Genomic DNA, 23,011 nt, shown 5'->3' on the forward strand with positions numbered 1-23,011 from the left:
TGAGAGAAAACTATTGTCTACTCACTCATACTTTGGTTATGATGAAATGATGCTGTATGTGCCTAAAGAAAGTCTAAGTGCAAGATGGCAAAATGCAGGCCTATAAAATGCAAACACTCACATTATAAAGTTGTAAGATTAGCGTTCAAAATTCCACACATATCATATGACTATTAGTCCACCTTCATGACTCTTTTTATCAGAGTATGTTATGGCTGATCAACAGAAGTGTAGTAGTGTCGTACAACGTAGCATATTTCTGTGCTTGAAAAGTCACAATGATCAGATGGTGAAGCTGCATGCAGCATCGGTCTGTCCTGACGACCAGAAAGCCAGAGATCAACCATTGAAAGGCTCTGAAATATATTTGGCAACAACTCCTCTGGCCTTTGGCTTCACAGACTGTAGTGAAAGGACACTTCCACGCTGCCTCTGCGGAGGTTTGGCTCACAGACAGAGCTCGTCAAAAGCCACACAGGCACTTTATCCAATGAACGACAGGCATCTGTATCGCACTGTAACGTCTGGTGCAAAAAAGGCTGCGTCCGTCCGAACTGTTTCCGAAGGGAATTTACAGGGTTGTGGGGGAATTCCAACACTACTAACTTTTTGAATCAAACAAAAGGAAAAAAACACTGACTATTTATGAAAATATCTCCTCTTGCAAATGAGAACAATTTAAGTCAGATTTGCTGGAATCCCCCTTTAACAGACGTGAAAATGGGTTCAGAGTGGCGGAGCATTTGAGCGGAAGAGCCAGGTAGAAGGCACTGAGACTTGGTTTCCTCTCCATGCTGCTGCTTCAGATGTGAACTGAAGCCAAAGATCATCTAAAGGATTTGAATGCTGGTCAGGTCACACTTGGCTCCGCGTCGTCACTCCAGTCCATTCTAATGACGTACTAGTGTAACAGCAGACATACAGACGAGCCCTTGGACCATAATGCTACACAAAGCGCCTCCTATGCTGTAGTGGAAGGATTGAGTAGCTGTTGCATCCAGTGAGGCTCTGGTCTGCCTTTATTGTTGCTAAATACTGAGGTGAGGCATGCAGCGTGACTGGGTGTCACTGTGGTGTGGGGAGGGGGTCAGTGAGGTATAACAGTTGATTGTGGCGTTGAAAGGTTGCTGAGAGCTCAGGAGGGCTGGCGTGGCACCGACTGCACTGCAGGAGCAGGGTGGATGAGGCGGTGAAGTCAGGTCTCAAAGTACTTGTAGATGGCTGTGACATAAGTCATGACACTCTGCCAGTCCGGCCTCTCTGTGTGCACCATCTCATTTATGTCCTGCAATGGAAAAACAAAACACACTTTCAAAGTCAGCAGATCACTGTGAAGTTCACACTTCACGACTTCCTGATGAATTGAAAGATAGCGATTAACGACTGCCAATTGAGAGCCAATCGGGGGCTTCTGTCAGCAACTTCTCAAACTCGTCTACGACTGGCAAATAGGGCAAAAATAGTGTAGCGTGAACTTGGCTTTCAGAGGAAAAAATACAGCTCAAACTATTAAAACAACACAATTTCACCATTTGTTTTACTTAACAAGATCACTGACTATTCATTTGGTGAGTGTACTTTGAACAACCTCCATAATAACTCAGTTAACTTCAGCTGCTAGTGAAGAACACAAGATGTGGCTTGTAGATGTATGTAGAATGAAACACACAACACATTTGTCCAAACAAAAAACAGATGGCGTCAAAATCATGACTTGTGAGTTTTTAAAAGTTATGAGGGGTTTGTACAATGTTTGGTCGCACAGCTTTAGTTTGTAATGACTGGCACAACAGCAGGTCAGTGAGATTTATGAGGCTACCAGCAGTAGCCACATATCACAAACACACATCAACCACAAAAACATGTCGTCATGTCAGGCTAATCATCGAGTGAGTCAGTATTACATTTATTCACATTTTGACTTGGCAAAGCCTAATAGATTAGAATGGAAAAAATAATAATTCTACAATCAAGACAAGAAACCCAGGGGACAAGCACAAACATAATGCTTTCCAAAAACGGAGAGAAAGGACAACATAATCTGCGTACATGTTTCTGTGCACATTCCTTAGACAGGGTTCCTGCAGGTTTCCACAGTTAAGACTTTTTAAGACCTTTTTAAGACCACTTTGAATATAATTTAAGACCTATTTCACGGCCATAGACGTCCCAGAAACGTACATGCAGGTCCAGCTGCTTGGTTTTGGTCGTCTGGTTCATGCTTTCATCGAACATCAGAACGAACGGACCGTTGTTTACTTTAGAGACGAGGTCTCTCTTGATGTATTCCGCTAAACCAAATTTTGTGACGTACAACGTTTTGTCACCACCGCACGCAAATGTTTTTCACGACATTGGAATCAGGGAACATGCATTTGAAAAGCTCAACTATGCCATCGTTGCTGTTGTACAATTGGTGTTTAGCTACAGTGTTTAGCGTCCACAGCACCTCCGCTTTTAGGGTTGGTAGACCCAAACGTCGTCCGGAGGTCGATTATCCCAGATTTTAACGCGGCCACTTTATTTTCTCGCTGTACAGCAGGAGCAACACTCCCATCACGCTCTCGGTGGTCATTCACCTTATGTTATCCACACATTTTAGCACCTTTTCCCACAACACCCAGGTGCACTACGTCACACACTGGCCACTTTCCTTAAAAGGGGCAGGCCATGCCTGCAACACAAGTTATCGCGAAGTAACTTCCTAATCCAATACATTTTTAAGACCTAGCAAAATCAAATTTAAGACTTTTTAAGACTTTTTTAGGCCTAAAATTATGATTATTAAATTTTAGACTTTTTAAGACCCCGCGTGAACCCTGTTAGAGTATACATTATGTACAAACTAAGGTAAAGTATGCTTCCCCTTTGAAGTAGGGGAATAGTTCATCCAGTTTTTAACTCTTATTTATATTAATCAAAATAAGTTATTTCAAAGGACTTACCAAAGTGCATTTGATGCCCACACTCTCTGCAGCCTGGAAAGCTAAGGAGAAATTTCTCCTCTGAGGAAGGGAAGAGAGAAGAAATGAAATGATTTAACACACATTAGGTATAAAAAAGGCTGATAATGAAAGTTTGTGTTTTTCCTTTGAACTCCACTTGCCTTGTCTTGGCTGGTGAGCTCATGGTAGGGGATGTGTGCAGGCAGGTAAGTGTGGAGCACGGCACAGAAGGCCAGGCCGTCGTTCCAGCTGCTGCTGAAATTGGTGATATCAATGTTCTGAAAAACACAGTGACGATCCAGTTACACTTTGATTTCATCAGACAGAACATTTACAGTTTAAAATCGATAGAAACCAAATTTCTGCTCCTTATTCGAACTAAGAGGGAGCAACATTTTAAACCAGGTCTTGAATGTCACTGTGTGTGTATTATGGTCATGATATTTGTACTTGTCATGGAAATATTTAAAATGATATAACCATTAAAAGTGTAATTCCAAGACACTTATCATCCTTTCCACCATCAACTTTCATCTGACCTTTAAAAATAACAGATTTACAGCCGTTTCTGCAAACAAACACTGAGGTTACTTGTACCTTGATGCTCGAGTCTGGTCAGGGTCACATACATTATGTAATCTAGATAGTGCACAGTGATTCAGAGAAAGCCTCGTGATTCTGCCTGTGGTGCATCACAGGATGTGTTAAATGTTGCACACTTCCTGGAGAGGGCCTGAGGTGCCATAGTAACCATAACCTTCATCTGTTAAAAGGGCTAAACATCACTTCAGTGTGGCAAGTGACTCGACAAACCCGCTGATCGTCATTTAAGTAATTTCTAAGTCAATGCTTTGGCCTTTATTGTCTCTGCCCATGTTTGGGCTGACGTTCTTCCATTTGAGTCTACTGTCTCAGGGACGAGGCCACACTGTGGTCGTCTTGATCTAAATCTTTACAAGGAAACCCGATGGTGTCAAGTATATTAATCAGATCACTGTAGCTCAGGACGTGATTGAAAAATGGCAGATTATTGACAGACTCCCTCGTTAAAACAACAAAGTAACAAAGTAAGTTTGTTTGCACTGTAAGCAGATACATCAGTTGCTCTTCTGTGGTATTCCTGTAAAGAGTTGCTGCTCAGTCGCTGCCGCCTGAAACTTGTAGTATTAAACTTCACTGAATCAAAAACGACTATAACACACAATTCTACACAGTTCAGGAAGCTGCAACAGGCTCGTCACTTGCTAAGAGACAGTTAAGCAGATGAAGATGAACATTTTTCCTCACACGGTAGTTACTCCACTATTGGCCTCTTTACAACATCACACTGGTCGAATACCAAAGTTATCACAATCAGCTCTAAATACTACAAAAGACAATGTTGACCTGCTTTTCATATTTTGCAGAATTTTAACTAAGCACCCAAACAGACATGAACATCAGTAACAATTATCAAAAAAATATAATAATAATAATTCTACCGTAATAATCATAAACCAGTGGTAGAGTCTGGTGCTGACTTTATGTGCTGCTGATTGTTTTTGTCGCTCAATCAACCGCTGCATCATAACTTAACAATAAATCATCTTGTTGCTGTTGATGAGAACATTATGCATTATGCCACAAAATACAGATTTGATATAGGCCACTTCATCCTGTCATGAAGGAATGAGTGACCTTTTATTATTTATCATAACCCTCTTCTACCATTTTTAATCAGGCTGTTGATCCTATGTTACGAACTGTTGCTAATGACAGTAAAACAGAAAGGAACAAAATATATTCAATGATGTGTGGTTTTGCTCAAATCTGTAGAGCTAACAGGAAACAAGGAATGACTTAAATGTGCACCTTACTGAATCAGGAAATGTGTATGGACGTTAGACATGTAATTCCGCCCCTGTATAAATTGTGGCCCCTTTTGGCCCCTGATTTAGAAAGATCCTAGAGCTGCCACTGGATTTGGGTGTCAGCTTTAAAGGGGACATAGCATGCCCATTTTACCACAAGTTGATATGGTTCCTTGGGGTCTTAATGAAATGTCTGTAACATACTTACAGACAAAATACCACAAGGATCATTTAAAACAGCACCCTTTTTACCCTGTATAAAACAGCCCTCCACAGAGTGACCTGTTTTGAGTGCCTGTTCCTTTAAATGCTAGTGAGCCAGCTCGCCCCTCCCCCTCTCCCCCCATGATTTTAAACGATATAAATTACATATTTTATATGATATAAATTATCAAATATGCATCCCATACTTTGTATTCCCCTTCTGTTGTCCTGGAGTTTTAATTTTCCCAATCACATAATTAAATGTCCCCCTCTGCCCATCCACTACAAGCACACAAGCAGACAGACAGAGAGAGAAAGAGAGGGGTGGGGGGGGCTATGAAGACCATCATTTACCCCCGAACCCCGACATTCAACGGGTACAACAACAAGCGGAGAAAGCAGAATTGCGGGCTGACCTTATATATACAGTCTATGGGGCTGACCAGCGCGGAGAAATGCACGTCCCATGTGACCAGCCAGGCGGCTGCGCGCTTGAGGACAGCGCTGCGCTGCCTCGCAGCCTCGCTGCGTCCGGTGTAAACCCGGCGTAACGAGTGGGGGGGCTCTGTGTGTGTGCCGGTGTTACAGTAGTGCTGAACACTGCGGAAGTCTTCCACACTGCTGGCTGTGTGGCGTTGACACAAATTCCAGCTCACGCATGGGAGAGCGAGCGGTCGCTCCCGAGCAACTGCTGCAGCCTCCCAGTCCCAACGATCCAGACAAATGCCACATGTGAGTGAATCGCGGGCTGACCAACGGAGAAATGCGAGTCCCGTGCGAACAGCCAGGCGGCTGCGTGCTTGAGAACGGCACGGCGCTGCGCTGCGCGGCGCTTCCGCGTCCGGTGTAAACCCGGTGTAACGAGTGGGGGGATGAGGTGGGGGGGATGAGGTGGGGGGTGGGCCAAGGCCATGTAGGGAGACTTCCAGTGTATTGTGACGACACAATACACAGGAAGCTCATTCGAGTCACTCAAGCATGACGTTTCTGACTTAGAGGAACCATAACAAAACGCGCGAGTGTTTTTTTTCCAGAGTTTTTGGCTTGGTAGACATGCCAGATACCCACATTAACGTGTAAAAGCTCTAACAAAGTGGAATTTGCATGATATGTCCCCTTTAAACCACTAGCTTCAATGAGAACCAGAATACAGAAGTTTAGTTAGCTCATGTCTTTCTAACTCTACAGACTAATTCACTTTCCTGCAGAAGCGTTATATTTATATATAGTTATATTTGACTGTCTGGTGCAAACCAGCAACAGGATGTTAATCTACCTGGTATCCCTCAGTCTTCTTCTGGCACCACTTAAGCAAAGCATTTCTTTTGGAGCCTCCGTATTCTCTGGCCAGTGCCGACAACGGGTCCTTTCTCTCCTCTCTGTAGTAGACACACACAAAAGACATATAAACAGACTTTACCACAGTTTTTAAAGATTTATCAAATATGTCGGTAGACCAATCACAACCACAGTATAAAGACATGATGTCACACAAGCAGTTGACAGATTAAAATCTCTGACGAGAATGGAAACACACTGAATATAAACTAGCAGCTTGAGCACATTTGCTGAAAACATGATTCACTTCTACCAGTATCCCCACATACAGGTGAGGCAGTGCTCTGGGTGGATGTACCTTAGACGGCTGCGTGCTGTGGGGGTGATGGAGGCGGTGGGAGAGGAGGAGGACAGCGAGAGCGGAGAGGAAGCTGCAGTCATAGCCATCAGGGAGGAGGCGGAGGCCCCGTCTTGAGCCGACATTTCCCTCTTTATCTCTTCACTGCTCCTGCGAGACACTGTTAGGGACAGGGGAGACCATTACAGGCTGCTTTTTTAACTAAAATGGAGAGTGAGGTACTGTTTATAATTTAACCCGCATCTCTAACCTGAGATTGTCTTGGTGGAGTCCATGTTGGAGACCCTCTGGAGGGCTGCTGGTGGTCGGCTGGCCGGGGTTCCCCTGAGAAGGTGCTCAGCTGTGGATACATCACAGTATTTACATCATATAGAGAGTGTTTCTGTAAGCGACTTCCTCTGAAACAAGATGTTACAGGGTCACATTCCAGCCCCTCAGGGTTCAGGGACTACCGACGCACGAGGCCGACTCGCTCGACAAGAGAACTATAAATCAGAGAAAAATAAACGGAACTTGGGAGGCTACAGCCGAGTCTGCACGTTCACATGAAATACTTGAGCTCATTACTGGTGAGAATGAACCGAGGGAAAATCTATAGTTCGTGGTGGCTCATTATTTCCCTCTTATCATCCACTCTAGTGTTTTGATGAACTTAAAAAATAACATCAGCATGCTGTAAACCTGCTAACTCCCAACTCCAGGCCTCTAGGGAAACACACTTCCTTTATTTCTCATGAGATTGTCCCGTCCATTCATGTTAACATTTTGATAGTTCACTGTGAGGAACAGAACAACAGCAGAGGACAGCCATTTCCTGTGTGTGACTCATAACTAAAAGTACACAATTCTGCCCTTTTCCTTTTGACAGTTTTCTTAAATTACTGAGAACAATAGTTCTGAAATTAAGTAGGTGTCATTATTATTGTATCATCATGGTGACGGCTGCCTCACCTGGCATTGTGATGTCTGTGTAGCTGGGCCTCTTATCACTCAGTGACAAGAGCGGCTTGGCTGCTGACATAGACCCTGCTATGGAGTGTCTCTGAAACAACATTAAATAAATAATAATTAATAGTTGTCTGTATAACAAATTCCATGAATAGTTTTGAGAGATAAATACAATGTTAAATGCAGTATGTTACATTTTTGGTTGTTTTCTTTATTTTTGACACCGACCACTTAGTATCTCCAAAGTTGGTGATTTAAAATTTTGCCGAATTGCCAGTATGACATTGCATTTCTTCAGATAAAAAACAAATGATAAAACAATCATTAGATTATCTGAAAGAACAGATGTCAGAAAGCTACAAACAGCTGCTATAGCTGGCTCACGTTTTGGATGTGTGACTTTCACAGGGCAGTGCTGGGTAACTGATTCATCATTTGATTCATTCTTCAAGCAAAAATTCTAAAATGTACAGGTTCCACCTTCTTGATTGTGAGGATTTGATTCTTTTGTTTGTCATACATGAGAGTAAACTCAACATCTCTGTGTTCTGGTATCTTTGGTCTGTGGAAAACTACACTGTGCATTCTCAATTGTGTATTCACATTGTGTTGACAGAATTATCTAAGTGATGTTGTTTTACATGCTGTAGAGTGAGGCCAAATAGTACTTTTCACATTGTGGACAATAAATGTTATCACTAAATCTAAAAATCACTAAAAAGTACAGATTGGTAAGTTAAAACAGGTGAAAATGAAATTTTAGTAACATATAAAGACAAAGTCTTCCCTCCTGTACCTGTATGGGAGAAACAGCCGCTGCTGGAGGCGTCTTCATGGGACTGGGGCTGAGGGGGGTGCGTGGTATTGGGGCAGCCGAGGCTGTGGGAGTTACAGAGGCCCCGTTGGAAGGCGGACCTAAGTTAACACACGGACAGGACAGTTAGTCTTTGGCTGTGGAACAGTTTAACTCTAGGTAAGAAATAGCAAAATAAATACAACCCTACATTTGTGTGATATTACTAAAATTGTTATTAGCATCTGTCTACTAATTCCAGAAATGTCTTTCTGTCTGTATGTGGAACGCACATCTATCGGCTTCACACTAGGCATGTGTGTTATTAAGGGCCCAAGGAAGAGCAATGTCAAATTTGGTGCGATTTGTACATGCCCACATTCATTACTAATAGACCTTGACTAAACAGGCGACCAGCCCTCTGTACCAGCAGCTGCTGGGACTCATCAACGTAGGTGTTAGGTGACATGATCAGGCACGACAACAGCAGTTAATGACAAAGGGCAGGTTCACAGCAACAACGTGCTGAGTCGAGCCGCTCTAAGTTTACCGCAGGTCACTTTTACAGTTTCAGAAAGAAAGCTGCAACCAGCAGCATCACCACAGTACAAGTTAACAGCCCATTCCCAACAGGCAGGTTAGAACAGGCACTGCACTAGTTCCTAAGACTGTCATTTTGTTTCTTCACTCTTTGAAACTGTAATACACACTCAAAACTTAAATTAAAGATCAAAGAGCATTGGGAAGAATAAGGATTAAGTACCAACCACACGCGCACGCGCACACAGACTTGTTTTAAATACGAGAAAACAATCGGCAGGAAAATATCAAATCACAACTGTGTGGTACCTTGTGAGGCGCTGTCGAAGCTCTTGATGAGTGTTTTGACAGTGGGCGAAGGCTCTGAGGAGGTGGAAGAACGCCGGCTGAGACCCATCCCCTGTCTGAGAGCAGCCAGGTCTCTCTCCACTGCATTCATGTAGTTATACACTCTGCCTCTCTCCTCGTCCTGCCTGGGAAGCATACAATATCTACTCAGAGCACATATACACCTTACACTATGGTTTGAGAATGGCTCAAACTCGGGAACTTATATTATGTTGTAAATAAAAAATGTATTAAAATATATTCTGAATTATTCTGTCTTTTGGTTGGTGATGGTAATTTTTCTACTGTTCATCTCAGACAAATGGACGTGAACCTCACTGCTGAGCATCCAGCATCATAATCGAATAAGCAGTTACATGTCCCCTCCTTTTGTTTAGAAACATTAGACAGACAAAGTAAGCGTGACCGCTGGAGCGGTTCCAGACGTCCCTGTGTGGCTCTTACTTGCGGCTCTTGACCTCGTCCAGCTCCTTGCCGAGCTTCTCATTCTTCTCCTGCGCTTCCTGCAGCCGGCGCCGCAAGTCTCCAATCTCCTCCTGCGCTTCCGACTTGATGTCATTAGCAATGACAACAGCTGTCTGCAGATCAGCCTGGAACTGACGCCACTCCATTGACTCCTCCTGCAGACGCACACACACAACATTCGAGAATTGAACATTATTGCGGCTAAATGATATATTCGCTCATTAAAGCAGTCGGGTCTGAGACTAGGCTGATGGGATTAGTGACAGTAAATTAAAACATAAGATGCTATGAAGCTCTGTGGAGGGAAACTGCAAATTCAGGTGATAATTCTCTGTGGGTTTGTCACTAGAATCAACATCTCTCAAACTCATTTAATCCACTGATGATAAAGCAGATTTAACAATGCTAATACTAAATCAGATCATCAAGATACTGGTTTCCTGTGAAACTAGATACTGGCTTTCAGACTTTACTATTTACTAATTTACTATTTAGTGAGAAGAAAACGTTTTAGTTTGTCCTTCTTCTAATGTATTAGAAGTAGGGCTGCAATTATTTTGATAATAGATTAATCTGTCAATAATTTTTAATTATAAATCGGATAAAAAGACAAAAGCTAAATTTGAAAGGATCATATTTAGCTTTTGTCTTTTTATCAGGCAACTTCCTCGTCTTCTTGTAAAATGCTATTTTTATATGTATTACACATATCTGCAACATAATTATGAATATAATTTCAGTTTCAGATATCTACCTATTAATTCTGACTAGTCTTAGTTCATGTTCTTAAATTTGCCTCAATTCAATATACCGTAAATTAAGTTTAAACTAGTCAGAATAGTGTAATATATAGATATTAACTTGAATTGTGTCACGTGAAATCAGCTTTGTTTGAAAGCTTTAATGTAAAGTGTTCCCAAATTTTTGATGACTTGGGTCATATAGTTGTCTCCGCTGTGTCGTAAGTGGCACGGCATTGGCAGATTTGCTACCACTGGTTTGCAGCCCTAATTCAAAGCAAACAAGTTCTACGCAATTAGTATTTGACTCGAGGTTAACTCAGTCTTTAAACAACAGTGCACCCCCCCGGAGCAGCATCCTTACCCTCAGTCTGCGGTGAAGAATCTTAATCTCTCTCTCCATGTCGTGCTTCTGGTCCTGAAGCTTCTTAACAGAGTCTGAAACGAGAAGAAACAAGTTGGCGCTTGGCGGTAAAGAATCAAGAGAAACAGACCGAGTAACACACGTCTCAGGAGATTAAATCTTCTGAGATACAGAGCAGAATGAAGGTGTTAGAATATGCTGGTTTTGCTTTTACACAACTGAATCTCTAAATGACTGAACATGAGGGTGTATGAATCTACGACCCAGTCAACGTTTGGCCTTTAGAAGAAGTTTGCACTCAGGTTATCTACAGAGTGCGTTTCCAACCACTTACTCTCGAGGTCTGTGATGATGAGGTTGTCGTGCAGTTTGAGAGCTCGGTGCTGCTCGACCTCATCCTCCAGCTCAAAGATGGTTTCCTTCATGTCGACGATCTCCGTCTCTTTCTCCTGCAGCTCCACACGCTGCTTCTCCAGAGCGTGATCCTGCTCGGCCATCTGCTGCTGCACCTGCTGCTGGAACTCTCTGTATTCCCTGTCCAGCTGCAAACACAGGATGAAGAGTATTTCATTATTAACAGGCCATGAAGAAATGATCTGACTAATGTGCAGCAAAGCTTCAGGAATGTCATATTATAACATAACCAAATGGCATGTGCACAGTTATTCTCTGTCTGGTGGTACACAGGTGAGGTACAAATGGGGACTGTTGTAGAGTATTGACCACTATATTTGTGAGATTTTCAAAGTAAAACCATGTATTGATCCTTGATAATGAAGCCCTTATTTTGGTTACACAAAAAGTCTTGCATCCTCCTTAGCATCTTTAACCCACACATTAAATTTCAACTGACCTTACTGAAAGTCTCCTGCATCCTTTTGAGTTCAACGTGGGCTTGCTCCAGCTCTTTCTGCATTTTTGCAGCTTTGGCCTCAGCCTCTTCCTTCCCCAGCCGAACACCCTCCAGCAGCTGGCAGATGTCATTTTTGTCCCCTGCAGTGTGTAGAGAGTAGAGCTCGGCCACCCTTTGCCTCTCCTGGTCCAGCTGGGCTCTGCAGCGGCTCAGCTCTGCCTGGTCACTGCTCACCGCCACCTTGTACTCATCGAGTACGGCCACCATGGCAGACCGGTCCTGTCTCTCTGATTCCATGATGCGCTCCATCTGGTGGTTCCTCTCCTTCAGCGCTCCAATCATCTCCTGGGCTTCGGCGTTGTCCTGTTCGGCCATTTTTAACGTGTTGGACAGGTGTTGCTGCACCCCCAGCAGCTGCTCTCTCTCAAAGCGGGCGTTATCTGCCAGGTCAGAGTAACGCTGCTCCAGCTCCATGTACCGGCCACTCTTGATGTCCTCCTCTAGCACATAAGATATATGATGCTCATCCAGCAAAGAGCGCAGGTACTCAATCTGGCGACCGTAGAGCTCCAGCTTGTCGCTCTGCTGGCACAAGGAGTCCATGAGGATCACCTTCTCCTCGCCGAGCCGCTCGTTCTCCCCGTTTAGCTCCTGGGTGATTTGCTGCAGGTCGGACAGCTCCTGTAGCGTGGCCTGGAGCTCCTCAGCAGTGCTGTGCTGGTTCTCTTCCATTTGGTGGATGCGCTCAGTCAGACAGGCCACAGACACCTCACTGGCATTACCACTGCTGCCCCTCCGTGAGCACTCCCTGCTGGGGGCACACTCAGACTCAGATGACGAGGAGGCTCCAGAGGGGGCATCCAGAGCGTCATCACTGGAAGTGACGGCCTGGTAGACCTCGCTCGATTCACTGTCGAGGTTGTCCGCCGAGCCTCCATGTTGGTGTCCCGTGAGCAGATCCTCCAAAGAGCCCGGGGCGGAGCCTTCCACTGAGGAGGTCAGCGTACCTGTGCCTCCACCATCACTCTGCCCACTGCCTGCTGCCAGGTCTGGGCTCAGCGAGGCGTAGTTAAACAGTTTGTCAGAACTGTCCAGCCTCTGCTCCAGAGAGAAGCCCAGTGCATTGAGTCGGTCTTTCAGCATGCGGTTCTCACTCTTCAGCAGGTTGAGCTCCACTCTGATGGCCTGGTTCTGCTCTTGTAGAAGAATCAGAGTAGACTCCACATCAGCTGCTGTGATGGCTGAGACGTGGGGCTTCTCTTCCTCACTAGCTTCTTCCTGCGGTGGCTCTTCTTTCCCTCCCAACCCAAGCTGGGCCCTCATGTCCCTCAGTTCACTACGCAGGTGTAGGATTTCCACTTCTTTGCTTTTGGCCAAACCCAATAGGTCTTTAACTTTAGCCTCCAAAGCTACCTTATCACTGATCTGGCCGTCTGATTTAGACTTGCTCATGCGGCCCTCAGACTCTGTAAGAATCTGGCTGCGAGAGCGCTTCCCAGACGCCAAATCCCCCGCTACAGTCCCTGATACCGACTGCTTCTTAGTGGCTGATGTTCTGGATGTCCGAAGACGGTCTCGTGACGAATTTGGCTCCTTGGAAGTTGAAGATGTTGTACGCTTGGATGCTGTACCTAGGAAGAGAGGAAAGGGTTGTCTTTACAATTCTTACATAATCTGCTTTAACACATGCACTGAACTAATCTTCTGGCATTCTCCAGAGGAGCCGTATGGGTGAGTGCAAATGTCACAGTGAGAAACTCCGGACTTTCTCCAGGTCTGAGACGGAAAATCTCCTGTACGTTGTTCAAGTGGGGTTAGGGTTATGGAGTGTCAGAGGAGATGGCATGCTTGGTCTGGCTCGTTTCAGTTGGCAGTGCACAGCGTGAATTTTTTCAGTCCAAACATGTATGAAAAGACCCCAAATTATCACTGTAAACGGACTTAGTGGAGCTGTGCATGGCTCCCTGGGTGTCTGCCCGGGGTGGGGGGTCTGCACTGGTACAAAAACTTTTTGCAGTTTTTACTGGCTCTGTCAGTAATTTACTGCTCCTCTTTGTGTCTATCATTTGCGCTGCACACTGCCAGCCAAACCACAACAAACGGACAATTTCTGTTGTTTTGACTCAGTCTGAGTTTACACGTGTCCGATGACACTGTTGTGTGGGTGTTTGTCAGCGCGACAGACGAGCTGAATTAATGAGTGAGCGCAGAAATATTTTACTCATTCAAGAAAAGTATAGATCATTATGTGGCGGCCATTTCAAAGGCTGTTTAAACTGTAGCGGGTCAGAGACACCGATCAGAGAGTCAGGAGAGAGAGAGAGAGAGAGAGAGAGAGAGAGAGAGAGAGAGAGAGAGAGAGAGAGATCTCGTGATCACTGTAAGCAGTTTCCACTGTATTAAATCAATATCTAGGAAAGAATTTTTAGATATACCTGATGTTGTCTTTGGCTTGCTGTCTAGGTTGTTAGCACTAATCCCGACAGAGGCAGTTCTCTTGGTCTTGGCGACAGCATTACTTGACTGAGGATTCCCTCCAGCCATAGCCGCTAAAAGATCATCATTGCTTTTCACCTGAAAGCACAAAACATTTGACACATTCACTTAAATACAAGAAAAGAAAGCATGATAAAACAATGACTTGTATAAGCTGCAATAAACTCCATCACAGGTTGAGTTTCACCTTGGACAGTGATGCTGTGTTGCTGGTTTTGGCTGCAGGCTTTCCAGTGCCAGCGGTGGCCGCGGCCTCAGCCTTCCCTCGATCGCCGCTCACCTTACTCACCGCTGGCCGCACTGACTTCTTCATACTGAGTTCTCTGATGTCGATACATTTACAGTACAATCTGTGCACAAAGGGGGGGGGGGGGGGGGGGGGGGTAATGTATGTCAGTGTGCAGAGTGATAGCTCCAGTTTTCCCTGGAAGGGGAGGAAGAGGAATTTTTTCCACAGAGGCTGTTCCCAAAACACTAGAAAGCAGAGTCTGCCTCACTCCTCAATAGCTGGGACAGAATTGCGGAAATATCCGCATGTCTCTGATTTCACGTTTATTCAAGAGAGTTGGTGTTTGAGTATTAGATAACTCCAGCTTAGCTCCTCTACACTGATTAATGTTAATGTGAATATTATAGATTGAAATGTTGTTTATTCATATCTGTACCATGATTCTAGGATACCTGTCTGCTGCTTGTGATTCAATCACTCTGTCTTCACTGCTGTTACATTTGGTAGCTCTTAAGGTAGATGTGAGACCACCCGAGATACAGGAATGCAAGATAAACAGTGAACTCAGCTTCCACAGGCCAACCAATGTCTCCACTAGATGGCTCTCGTGTGTTTTTGATAGTACAGTCAGTGGAGCCTCTCAGCTCCGGGCTGGAACAATGATGACTCTAATAAACTGATTATTTTTAATCTATGTGGGTGGCTGCAGTCATTTGTGTATATTGTGGGGACAATGCGGTCTTGCAGATTATACTTTAGCACATATAAAGCTGGGAAACAAACTGTTTTTCTTGTTACTAGCTTTGTGCAGAGCCAACAGCAGAGCCAAAAAAGGAAAAGTTGATTCCCTCACACATCAAAGTGAAAGCTCGAACCTTTACAACTCAACGTCATATTTTGTGAGGCAAAAAATGTGAGTCTGTTCCCGGCCAATCCGCTCCGATGCACTGCATTTAATTTTTCACTGCCAAAGAATCATTTAGTGCCATGTTTGTACAAGATGTATTCATACCAGGTCCCAATTACCATTACTCTGTATAAACAACCTGATGACCCTGCAAAAATTCCTAGTAGAAATGTAATAAGGGTAGGATCTTGATTTCTTTACCGGTGTATTGAATTAGTAACATGGGATGCAGAAACATGAAGCACCTATAACTATGTTGGAGTCATCTGTGGAAATGTTGCCAATATTCATTTGGCAGTAAACAAGGTGTTGAAACTGTAACCATACAACAAAACCTTGTATAAAACACAGGAGGCCTTATCCAGTGTTTTTCACATGTGTTACGGTCTGCAGAGACCAAGAATCGATGCCACGACGATAGCAAGAAAAAGTGATTTGGGACTCGGCCGGAGACAAAGAGTAAGTACTTTAGCACAGACTTGGATATCTTGGAGTTGTCGAAAGAGGAACAAAATGAACAGGAGAGATTTATTAAACGCAGGAAACCCAGCTCCGATCTGTCTCAGAGACAGAGCTCTTGTTTTCCTCAGCAGAAGTTTGTTGTTTGGATATGAAATAAACATAATCAGATATCAGCAGTAAAGCAGACTTTTAAGAGGAAGCTGCGATGCTAGTATTTTGTAGCAGCAGCATAAATGTTTAGACAATTCACTGACTGAAACTTTTCCTTGAAATCTTATCTAAATGAATCCACCAAAAATGAATCAACAATTACAATCTGATACCGCCAGAGCAGCCTGCACGCATGAGCGGACATCAGTCACATAATGTGCTCATTCTCTCTGCTGAAACTTCCAGAGAACATAAAAAACTGCTACTAAACCACAATTGTATTCAAGACAAACACTTTACTTATTGATTTCATCTGTTCCCTCTGTACTTGTGTCACTCTAAATCTGTAAACCACCACCACGTCTTCTTCTCCTGTAAGTGACTTCTCAAGGTGTTTTATTTTTTCTGTGTTGAGAATATATTTATTTGGCTTGTTATTTCTGTCAGGGCAACCTTTGCCTCCAGTGACGTAGATGCTGAGAGATTAGCTACACCGACGTCATCAGAGCAAACCACAACACACACACACACACACACACACACACACACACACACACACACACACACACACACACACACACACACACACACACACACACACACACACACACACACACAGTTACTAGGAGTTTTATGATTACACCGACAGATAAAAATAGGGGGATCAAGAACTCAAAACAACATCCTTGCAAAATTACAGCTACAAAATATGAGTCACATGAGACCATAGATAGTTATGTGTAAATTTACAAAGAGCTGTTTTGTGCATATTTTCTACAGTCAACATCCCAGTTTTATTTTAGTTTTTTTAATGCATCTTCATCCCCACAAGGCTTGGACTAGGGCAGAGCAATATAACAGAAGTTTGATATATATTGATATACTGTTTATGCATTGTGTAAGCATAGTGAGGAGGTATAACACTTGATTGATCTGCCTCAGATGTATTTATCAAGTCTTTCACTGCTCATGAAGAAGAGTTTGAAATCACAACATATTCAGGTGCAAATCTCTTTAAAATAAATAATTATGAGACATTTATCGTGATAATTACCGATATTGATTAATACAAAATGTTTCATCGAGATGGAATTTTTGGCCATATAATCTTCTCCTAGTTTGAAGGCTTTATGTCATGGCCATACTTTAAGAACATGTTTTCACACGTGTACAGAAATCATTACATCTTAGCCAGAACAAAACATTACATGTTGACGGGTTGTTTATGATCTGGAGCTATAAATAGTTTCCTGGAAAGCTTTTGTTGTGCTTCAATGTGCCATGACTTTAGCACTTCTCTGCTTTGTGTGCATTTCACCAACTGGCTGAAACGGAAGTCAATTAATCAAGTAGTTCACGTGATGTATTTAATCATGAACTTTTTTATGATGATTGATTACTGAAGTAATTTTTTCATCTAGCTTCTCAATCAAGATGATTTGCTGTAGGGGTTTTTGTTATATGATAACTAACTGAGTATCTTCAGGTTGTATAGTGTTGGCTAGACAACCCAAGTAATTTGGTGACATTAGCCTCAGCTTTAGAATATTTTAATTAGCATTTTCTACTATTTTTGACAATTTACAGACCAAATTAGCAGTCGAGAAAATAATTTACAGATTAAGCATCCATGAAAATAATCATTAGTTGCAGCCCTGACACAAGAACCTTTTGGGTATAAATATAAAGATCAAACTGTCTAAAAGCACCATTGTATTAGCATACAAAGTTAACTCTGCTCCAGCATAAGAGACGGTAAAATCACTGGGACTCAGCTTGCTATGTTATGATCACAACATTGTTCTAGAAATGAAATATTACAGTAATGCTTTAATGGGCTTATTCTTAATACCTTGTGCTTATGATGTCATGGTTAGAAATGCAATTACCTTTCAATCTCATCTGTCTTTACATTGCTAACTATGTACTACTGTAGTATTTGTATCTCTGTATTTATCCATTTATCCATAACACAGATGTTTCAATTGTGCAGGGCGTTTTCCCTAAGTACTGACATGTGCTCTCAGCAAGCAGCCAGCTTTCTGAATAGCTGAATGAGTGTCAAAGCAGAGGTCTGAAACAGAGCGCTGCTAGCTAGAGCGCAACTCTTTTCATTGGATCTGAATAGACATGGGAGCGCAGACTGGGGACCAACAGAGCAGCAAAATGGGGCAGAGTCAGCTGCCTTTTCTTTCACTCTTCTGCTCTGCAAAGCAGTGTACACTTTAGCATGTTGGTCTACATGACCTGCGACACAAAGCTTGTGCATACCGTTTTAGAGCCAATTAAATAATTCATATATATACACAGATGTATATACACCGGCCTGTCCCTTTTGATTTAATGTAGTAAAATGTCATTCTTAACGACTTGTTCCTCTCGCAGTACTGTAGTTTACATCTGTGATGAATCACACTGTGTCAAAACAGTGCTGTTTGTGTGATAGAAAAAAACAACATTCCTGGTGACTCTGCATTATTGCACTGTTCATGACATTGTGATAAAAATAGCTACTATCTTTGATAAACTGCAGAAAAAATAAAAGGGCCATTGTCCTTCAGGTCCGTGTGACACAGAGACATTTCCTTAAATATTAGCCGAGGTGATTTTTTTGCCAACTACATAAATCTGATGAGGAGGAAAATCTGTTTTTGGACTAATTATCAGAATCTACTACATTTAAGTTGCCATGAAGATACAATTATTTTAAATGTTCTAATTTTGTTTATCAATAATTTCAAAAAATGATCTCCATCTACCGGTAATATTAATATTTAGAAAGAAAAAAAAATGTTGTGCTGCAGAATGTAGGCCACTCCACACTAGGTCAGGAGCCATTACGACTATCCTGATCCAAACTAAATAGAGCTACGCTATTTGATTACAGTGTGAATGAATGCAATGGATTCGATCCAAGGCCCGCCAAAGGAACAAGTGTGTGTTCTGTTCCTGCACAGACAGCTGAACAAAAGCATGCCACTGAGACTGAGGCCGAAGAAGCAACTGTCTAGGAAGAGGAGGAGGTGGGGGTGGTAGTGGTCGAGTAACTCATAAATACCCCTTCCCTGCTCTCCTTCCTTATGCGTGCTTTAACTGTGGGGAGGCACTTCCTTGCCATAACAACAGCTTCCTGTGGGGGCGTCTCCCATAAAGAAATACAAAAAAAAAAAGTAAACCTTACAAGGGTGACTGTGTGTGCAAGGACAAGCAGGCTCCAGTCTTCCTGAGACGGAGCAGACAACGTCAACCCTTGAATTGATATGGCTCATATGGCTCAGGACGGGTCGTCCAATTACCAGACGTTCGGTGCTTCAGTCCCCGACTCCTCCGGTCTGCATTCAGGGCAAAATACTGAACCCCAAATGGCCAAATTGGCAGTGTGTGAATGGTGTGTGACAGCAAAAGTGTAGCATATAGTGAATGAATGTGTGAATGGGTAAATTGTACTGTAAAGTGAGTTTAGTGGTCGATATGTCTAGAAAAGCCCAATATAAATTTTACAGTCCATTTAATTTTATTTTGCAAAATATACCTCACTATTAATACAGACAGCCTGTAACATTATAATATGATAATTAACTATTTCAATATTTCAATCCTACTGTGAAAGAACACTGACGATATATTCATTTTTTTTGGCCATTTTTTGCAACATCAGCATCAACATGGAAGAGAATGACCATCCACAGGACTTAGGATTTGTATAAATGAAGACTTTAAAAGCATAAACACTGTCACATCAGCTCTACTCCAGTAGACCACATCCACCAATTCTGTAACTGCACTACAGACTCACTCAGGTTTAAATTCATTGTTCAACTGTCATTTCTATCAGTGCAATTCAACGGCTAATGTGCAACCACATATTCTGCTCATACATACTCTGTTAACACTGTATACATAACTGCTATCTATTTTCCCTTGTGTGTATATTGCATGTTTATCATAATCTAACTTTAAACTTGTGTAAGGGTGTGATTGTGTAAAACCTGTCCTGGAAATAAGTTCCCTTCCCATCTTCTGGTTCAATGCCACTTAGGGTCAGTTCACTGCTGAGTTCCCCTCAAAGTATTTCTCTAAAAGCAGAGATCAGGCCAAGTAGGAAGATCTTCCTGAAGTCACAGCTCCTGAACACTGATTTAAAGCGTGGGCTGGGAAATATTGCTCTTTTCCAGGAAAGCTGGAGAACATCTGTGGTTACCTCTGGTTTGTAAAAAAGAGATGATGGACTGAGTGTGTGAGGATGATTTAGTCACACACACGCACACACACACAGGTGGGAGCTCTGCAGTAGTGAAGAGTTTGAACCACACACAGGAAACACTGGAAAGCTGCACCATCAGTCCACTGTTGACTCTCCTCAGGGTGGGGGGGCACATTTACATTGTTCTTGGCTACACCCACCCTAGCGCCGCAGCTAACGTTAGCCCCCAACGGTTTCTCATTCAGACACACGGTTACACACGTTATCAACCAAACCTGTAGTTGAAGACAACTAGTCCACTGTGCCGAGTGAACAGCTGTCAGTGCTTCCATGTTAGAGACCAAACAGCAACTTTAAACCAAGCAGATAACCCAGCTAGCTAGTTAGCTTTAAGGTCAGCAGGGAATTCCAGTCATTTCACTTCCTGTTTGGACACGCGCTTTCAAAGTAAAAGCACTACACAGAACGTGCATTTATATTGAAACTGATCTGCTACACCGAAAAAAAAAATCTAACAATTTAACAAACTAAAGATACAAAAAAACAGTGACAAACCATAATATATTGTTTTTGAATTAGATTTTTAATCTAAAAGCTGGATGGAAAAGACACTGACAGCTTCTCAGGCCAAGCAGTCAATCTCAATTAAGACACACAAAATTATTTTTTCAAATCAATAACATATGTTCTTTCTTACATAAGCAGTGTATTCGTCACATTCACTGCATGACAAATAATAATACAAATAATGATAAAGCTTTTCCCCAGACTATCAAGATACTTTACAAGCTCTATGACAGTTGAACCTGTCTTTACATGAGAAATACAAACTACGTTCAGTAAAAACGGTGGTGAAAACAGTTACATTAATCCACGTTTAATGTTGGAGGACACTCTAAACACATCTTCGAGTCTTATTTTGGAATAATTCATAGTACAGGTCCAGATGAATGTAGCTAGCTTGACAGCTGAACTCAAATCTGGTTTGATGTTAAACCAAAGACTAACGTGCTGTTTTCAATCAATGAAACCAACAGAACCAGTCTGTGTGGTGAACTGGACCTTATTGTATGTCTCTGTGTTTGTTTTCGCTCAGTTAATGTAGCTCAGCTGTTAGTGAGCAGCACCAAAGCGTGAGGAGGCTAATGCTAGCGTTAGGCTAACCCTGTTAGCATAGCCACCGGCATAGAGACAGCGGTGTGTCAGTGGGTTGAAAAACTCTTCTTACCTGACCTTCTGCTAGTTTTTCATCCGAGAGAGGTCAGTGAAAGTCCCCGTAACTTCCATCGGCGGGTCGCTAACACTTCACCGAGCCCCCAACTCAACACGGCGGCGGGCAGCATCGGTCTCCAATGTCAGCTTCTTTCTGCTGGCAGCAGCCGGATGATCCTCAGCCCCCTCCTCTGGTTGCATCACCTCAGCTGCATCAGGCTCCGGGACAGTAAAGGAGGGATAGTCTGCAGGGACAGTATGACAGTCTGCAGAAGGGACAGTGTGCAGGGGCAGAGCAGGAGGGACAGGAAAGGAGGGATAGTCTGCAGGGGGGGCAGTAAAGGAGGGATAGTCTGCAGGGGGGACAGTAAAGGAGGGATAGTCTGCAGGGGGGACAGTGTGCAGGGGCAGTTTACAGAAGGGACCTTGCAAGAGGGACAGTAAAGGAGGGATAGTCTGCAGGGGGGGCAGTAAAGGAGGGATAGTCTGCAGAGACAGTCTGCAGAAGGGACAGTGTGCAGGGGCAGTTTACAGAAGGGACCTTGCAAGAGGGACAGTAAAGGAGGAATAGTCTGCAGAGACAGTCTGCAGAAGGGACAGTGTGCAGGGGCAGTTTACAGAAGGGACCTTGCAAGAGGGACAGTAAAGGAGGAATAGTCTGCAGGGACAGTTTGCAGAAGGGACAGTGTGCAGGGGCAGTCTACAGAAGGGACCTTGCAAGAGGAACCGTAAAGGAGGGACAGTCTGCATGATGGACATTCTGCAGGAGGGATAGTTCAGGGGGGTCACTGCAGGAGTGGCAGTCTGCTCTGCTGTCTCCACTGTGTTTAAAATACACACTGGATCATGTCATGTTGTCTGCAGATGACTCATGGAACTGAGCCAGAACACTACGGAGCTTCACACACACCTTCACCCATAGAGATGGAAATGGACAAATGTTGTTACTAAAAGTTAGTGCTAATTAATCTCAAGCATTGATTATCAGACTATTGAGGTCGGTGGGGATCTGGCTTACTCTGGAGAAAACATTCAGCATTAATTAAAAGTGTACTAAAATATTTCTTGTTTTACAGGCCCCACCCAGTCTTTGCCAGTCACCCTTTGTGTCATTTTAGTCGATATATTTATACATACACATTGAACTGGTGGCACCTAGCAGCAGGGGGCATAGCACCAGAATTGGCAAAGCAGGCAATTGCGTTGGCCCCTTAGCTGAGAGGGCCCCCCCGAAAACACTTAATTATGTCATTCTATCCTCAGCAATGAGAATTTTGTGAGAACGGCCTTAAATACTTAAAAGTTTGGTTATGTACAGGAGACAGCATTGCGACACGGTCATAACCCCCCCCCCCGCCCCGTTCCACTAGCTTGCTGCCAAAAGCTCTATAATCGAAGAGGTTTGTTTGAAGACCAGAACGTCTGAATGCGTGTATGATGCACCTCAGATGGTGGTGTGGATTAAACTTAAACGACTTACCTATCATTTATGAGCGTGCACAGTGTGTACTTTGTGATTTTGATAGTGAAAGAATCATTTGAAAGGTGAGAATGATGCGGCTTTGTGTCATGTGTTTCTTTGAGGGGGTACAGGGCTGTTACATTTTAATTGATGTAGGGCCCCCCAGGACCCTTTTGCCTGAGGCCCCCAAAGTCCAAATGGAG

General features: G+C 43.3%; 1 protein-coding gene across 3 annotated transcripts; it reads right to left on the reverse strand.

The window, feature by feature from the left end:
• Positions 1 to 703: 703 nt before the first annotated feature.
• specc1la (sperm antigen with calponin homology and coiled-coil domains 1-like a) lies at positions 704 to 21,665 on the reverse strand. Of its 3 annotated transcripts, none has more exons than XM_034596064.1 (16): positions 21,368 to 21,665; positions 14,370 to 14,532; positions 14,122 to 14,260; positions 11,687 to 13,317; positions 11,168 to 11,375; positions 10,834 to 10,907; positions 9,709 to 9,884; positions 9,226 to 9,389; positions 8,380 to 8,498; positions 7,587 to 7,677; positions 6,886 to 6,975; positions 6,636 to 6,795; positions 6,276 to 6,378; positions 3,107 to 3,223; positions 2,946 to 3,005; positions 704 to 1,285 (listed from the first exon to the last, which is right to left on the reverse strand). In XM_034596064.1, the coding sequence occupies exons 2-16, from the start codon at positions 14,493 to 14,495 to the stop codon at positions 1,196 to 1,198; spliced, it is 3,348 nt and encodes a 1,115-aa protein (XP_034451955.1). In that variant the 5' UTR covers positions 14,496 to 14,532; positions 21,368 to 21,665; the 3' UTR covers positions 704 to 1,195. The 3 variants fall into 3 exon arrangements, with proteins under 3 accessions (XP_034451955.1, XP_034451954.1, XP_034451956.1); XM_034596063.1 differs by having other exon boundaries at positions 21,363 to 21,664; XM_034596065.1 differs by lacking the exon at positions 21,368 to 21,665 and adding an exon at positions 20,410 to 20,654.
• Positions 21,666 to 23,011: the final 1,346 nt, after the last annotated feature.

Source organism: Hippoglossus hippoglossus, chromosome 9, assembly GCF_009819705.1.
Source record: "Hippoglossus hippoglossus isolate fHipHip1 chromosome 9, fHipHip1.pri, whole genome shotgun sequence".
In the NCBI taxonomy this organism is placed as follows: Eukaryota; Metazoa; Chordata; class Actinopteri; order Pleuronectiformes; family Pleuronectidae; genus Hippoglossus; species Hippoglossus hippoglossus.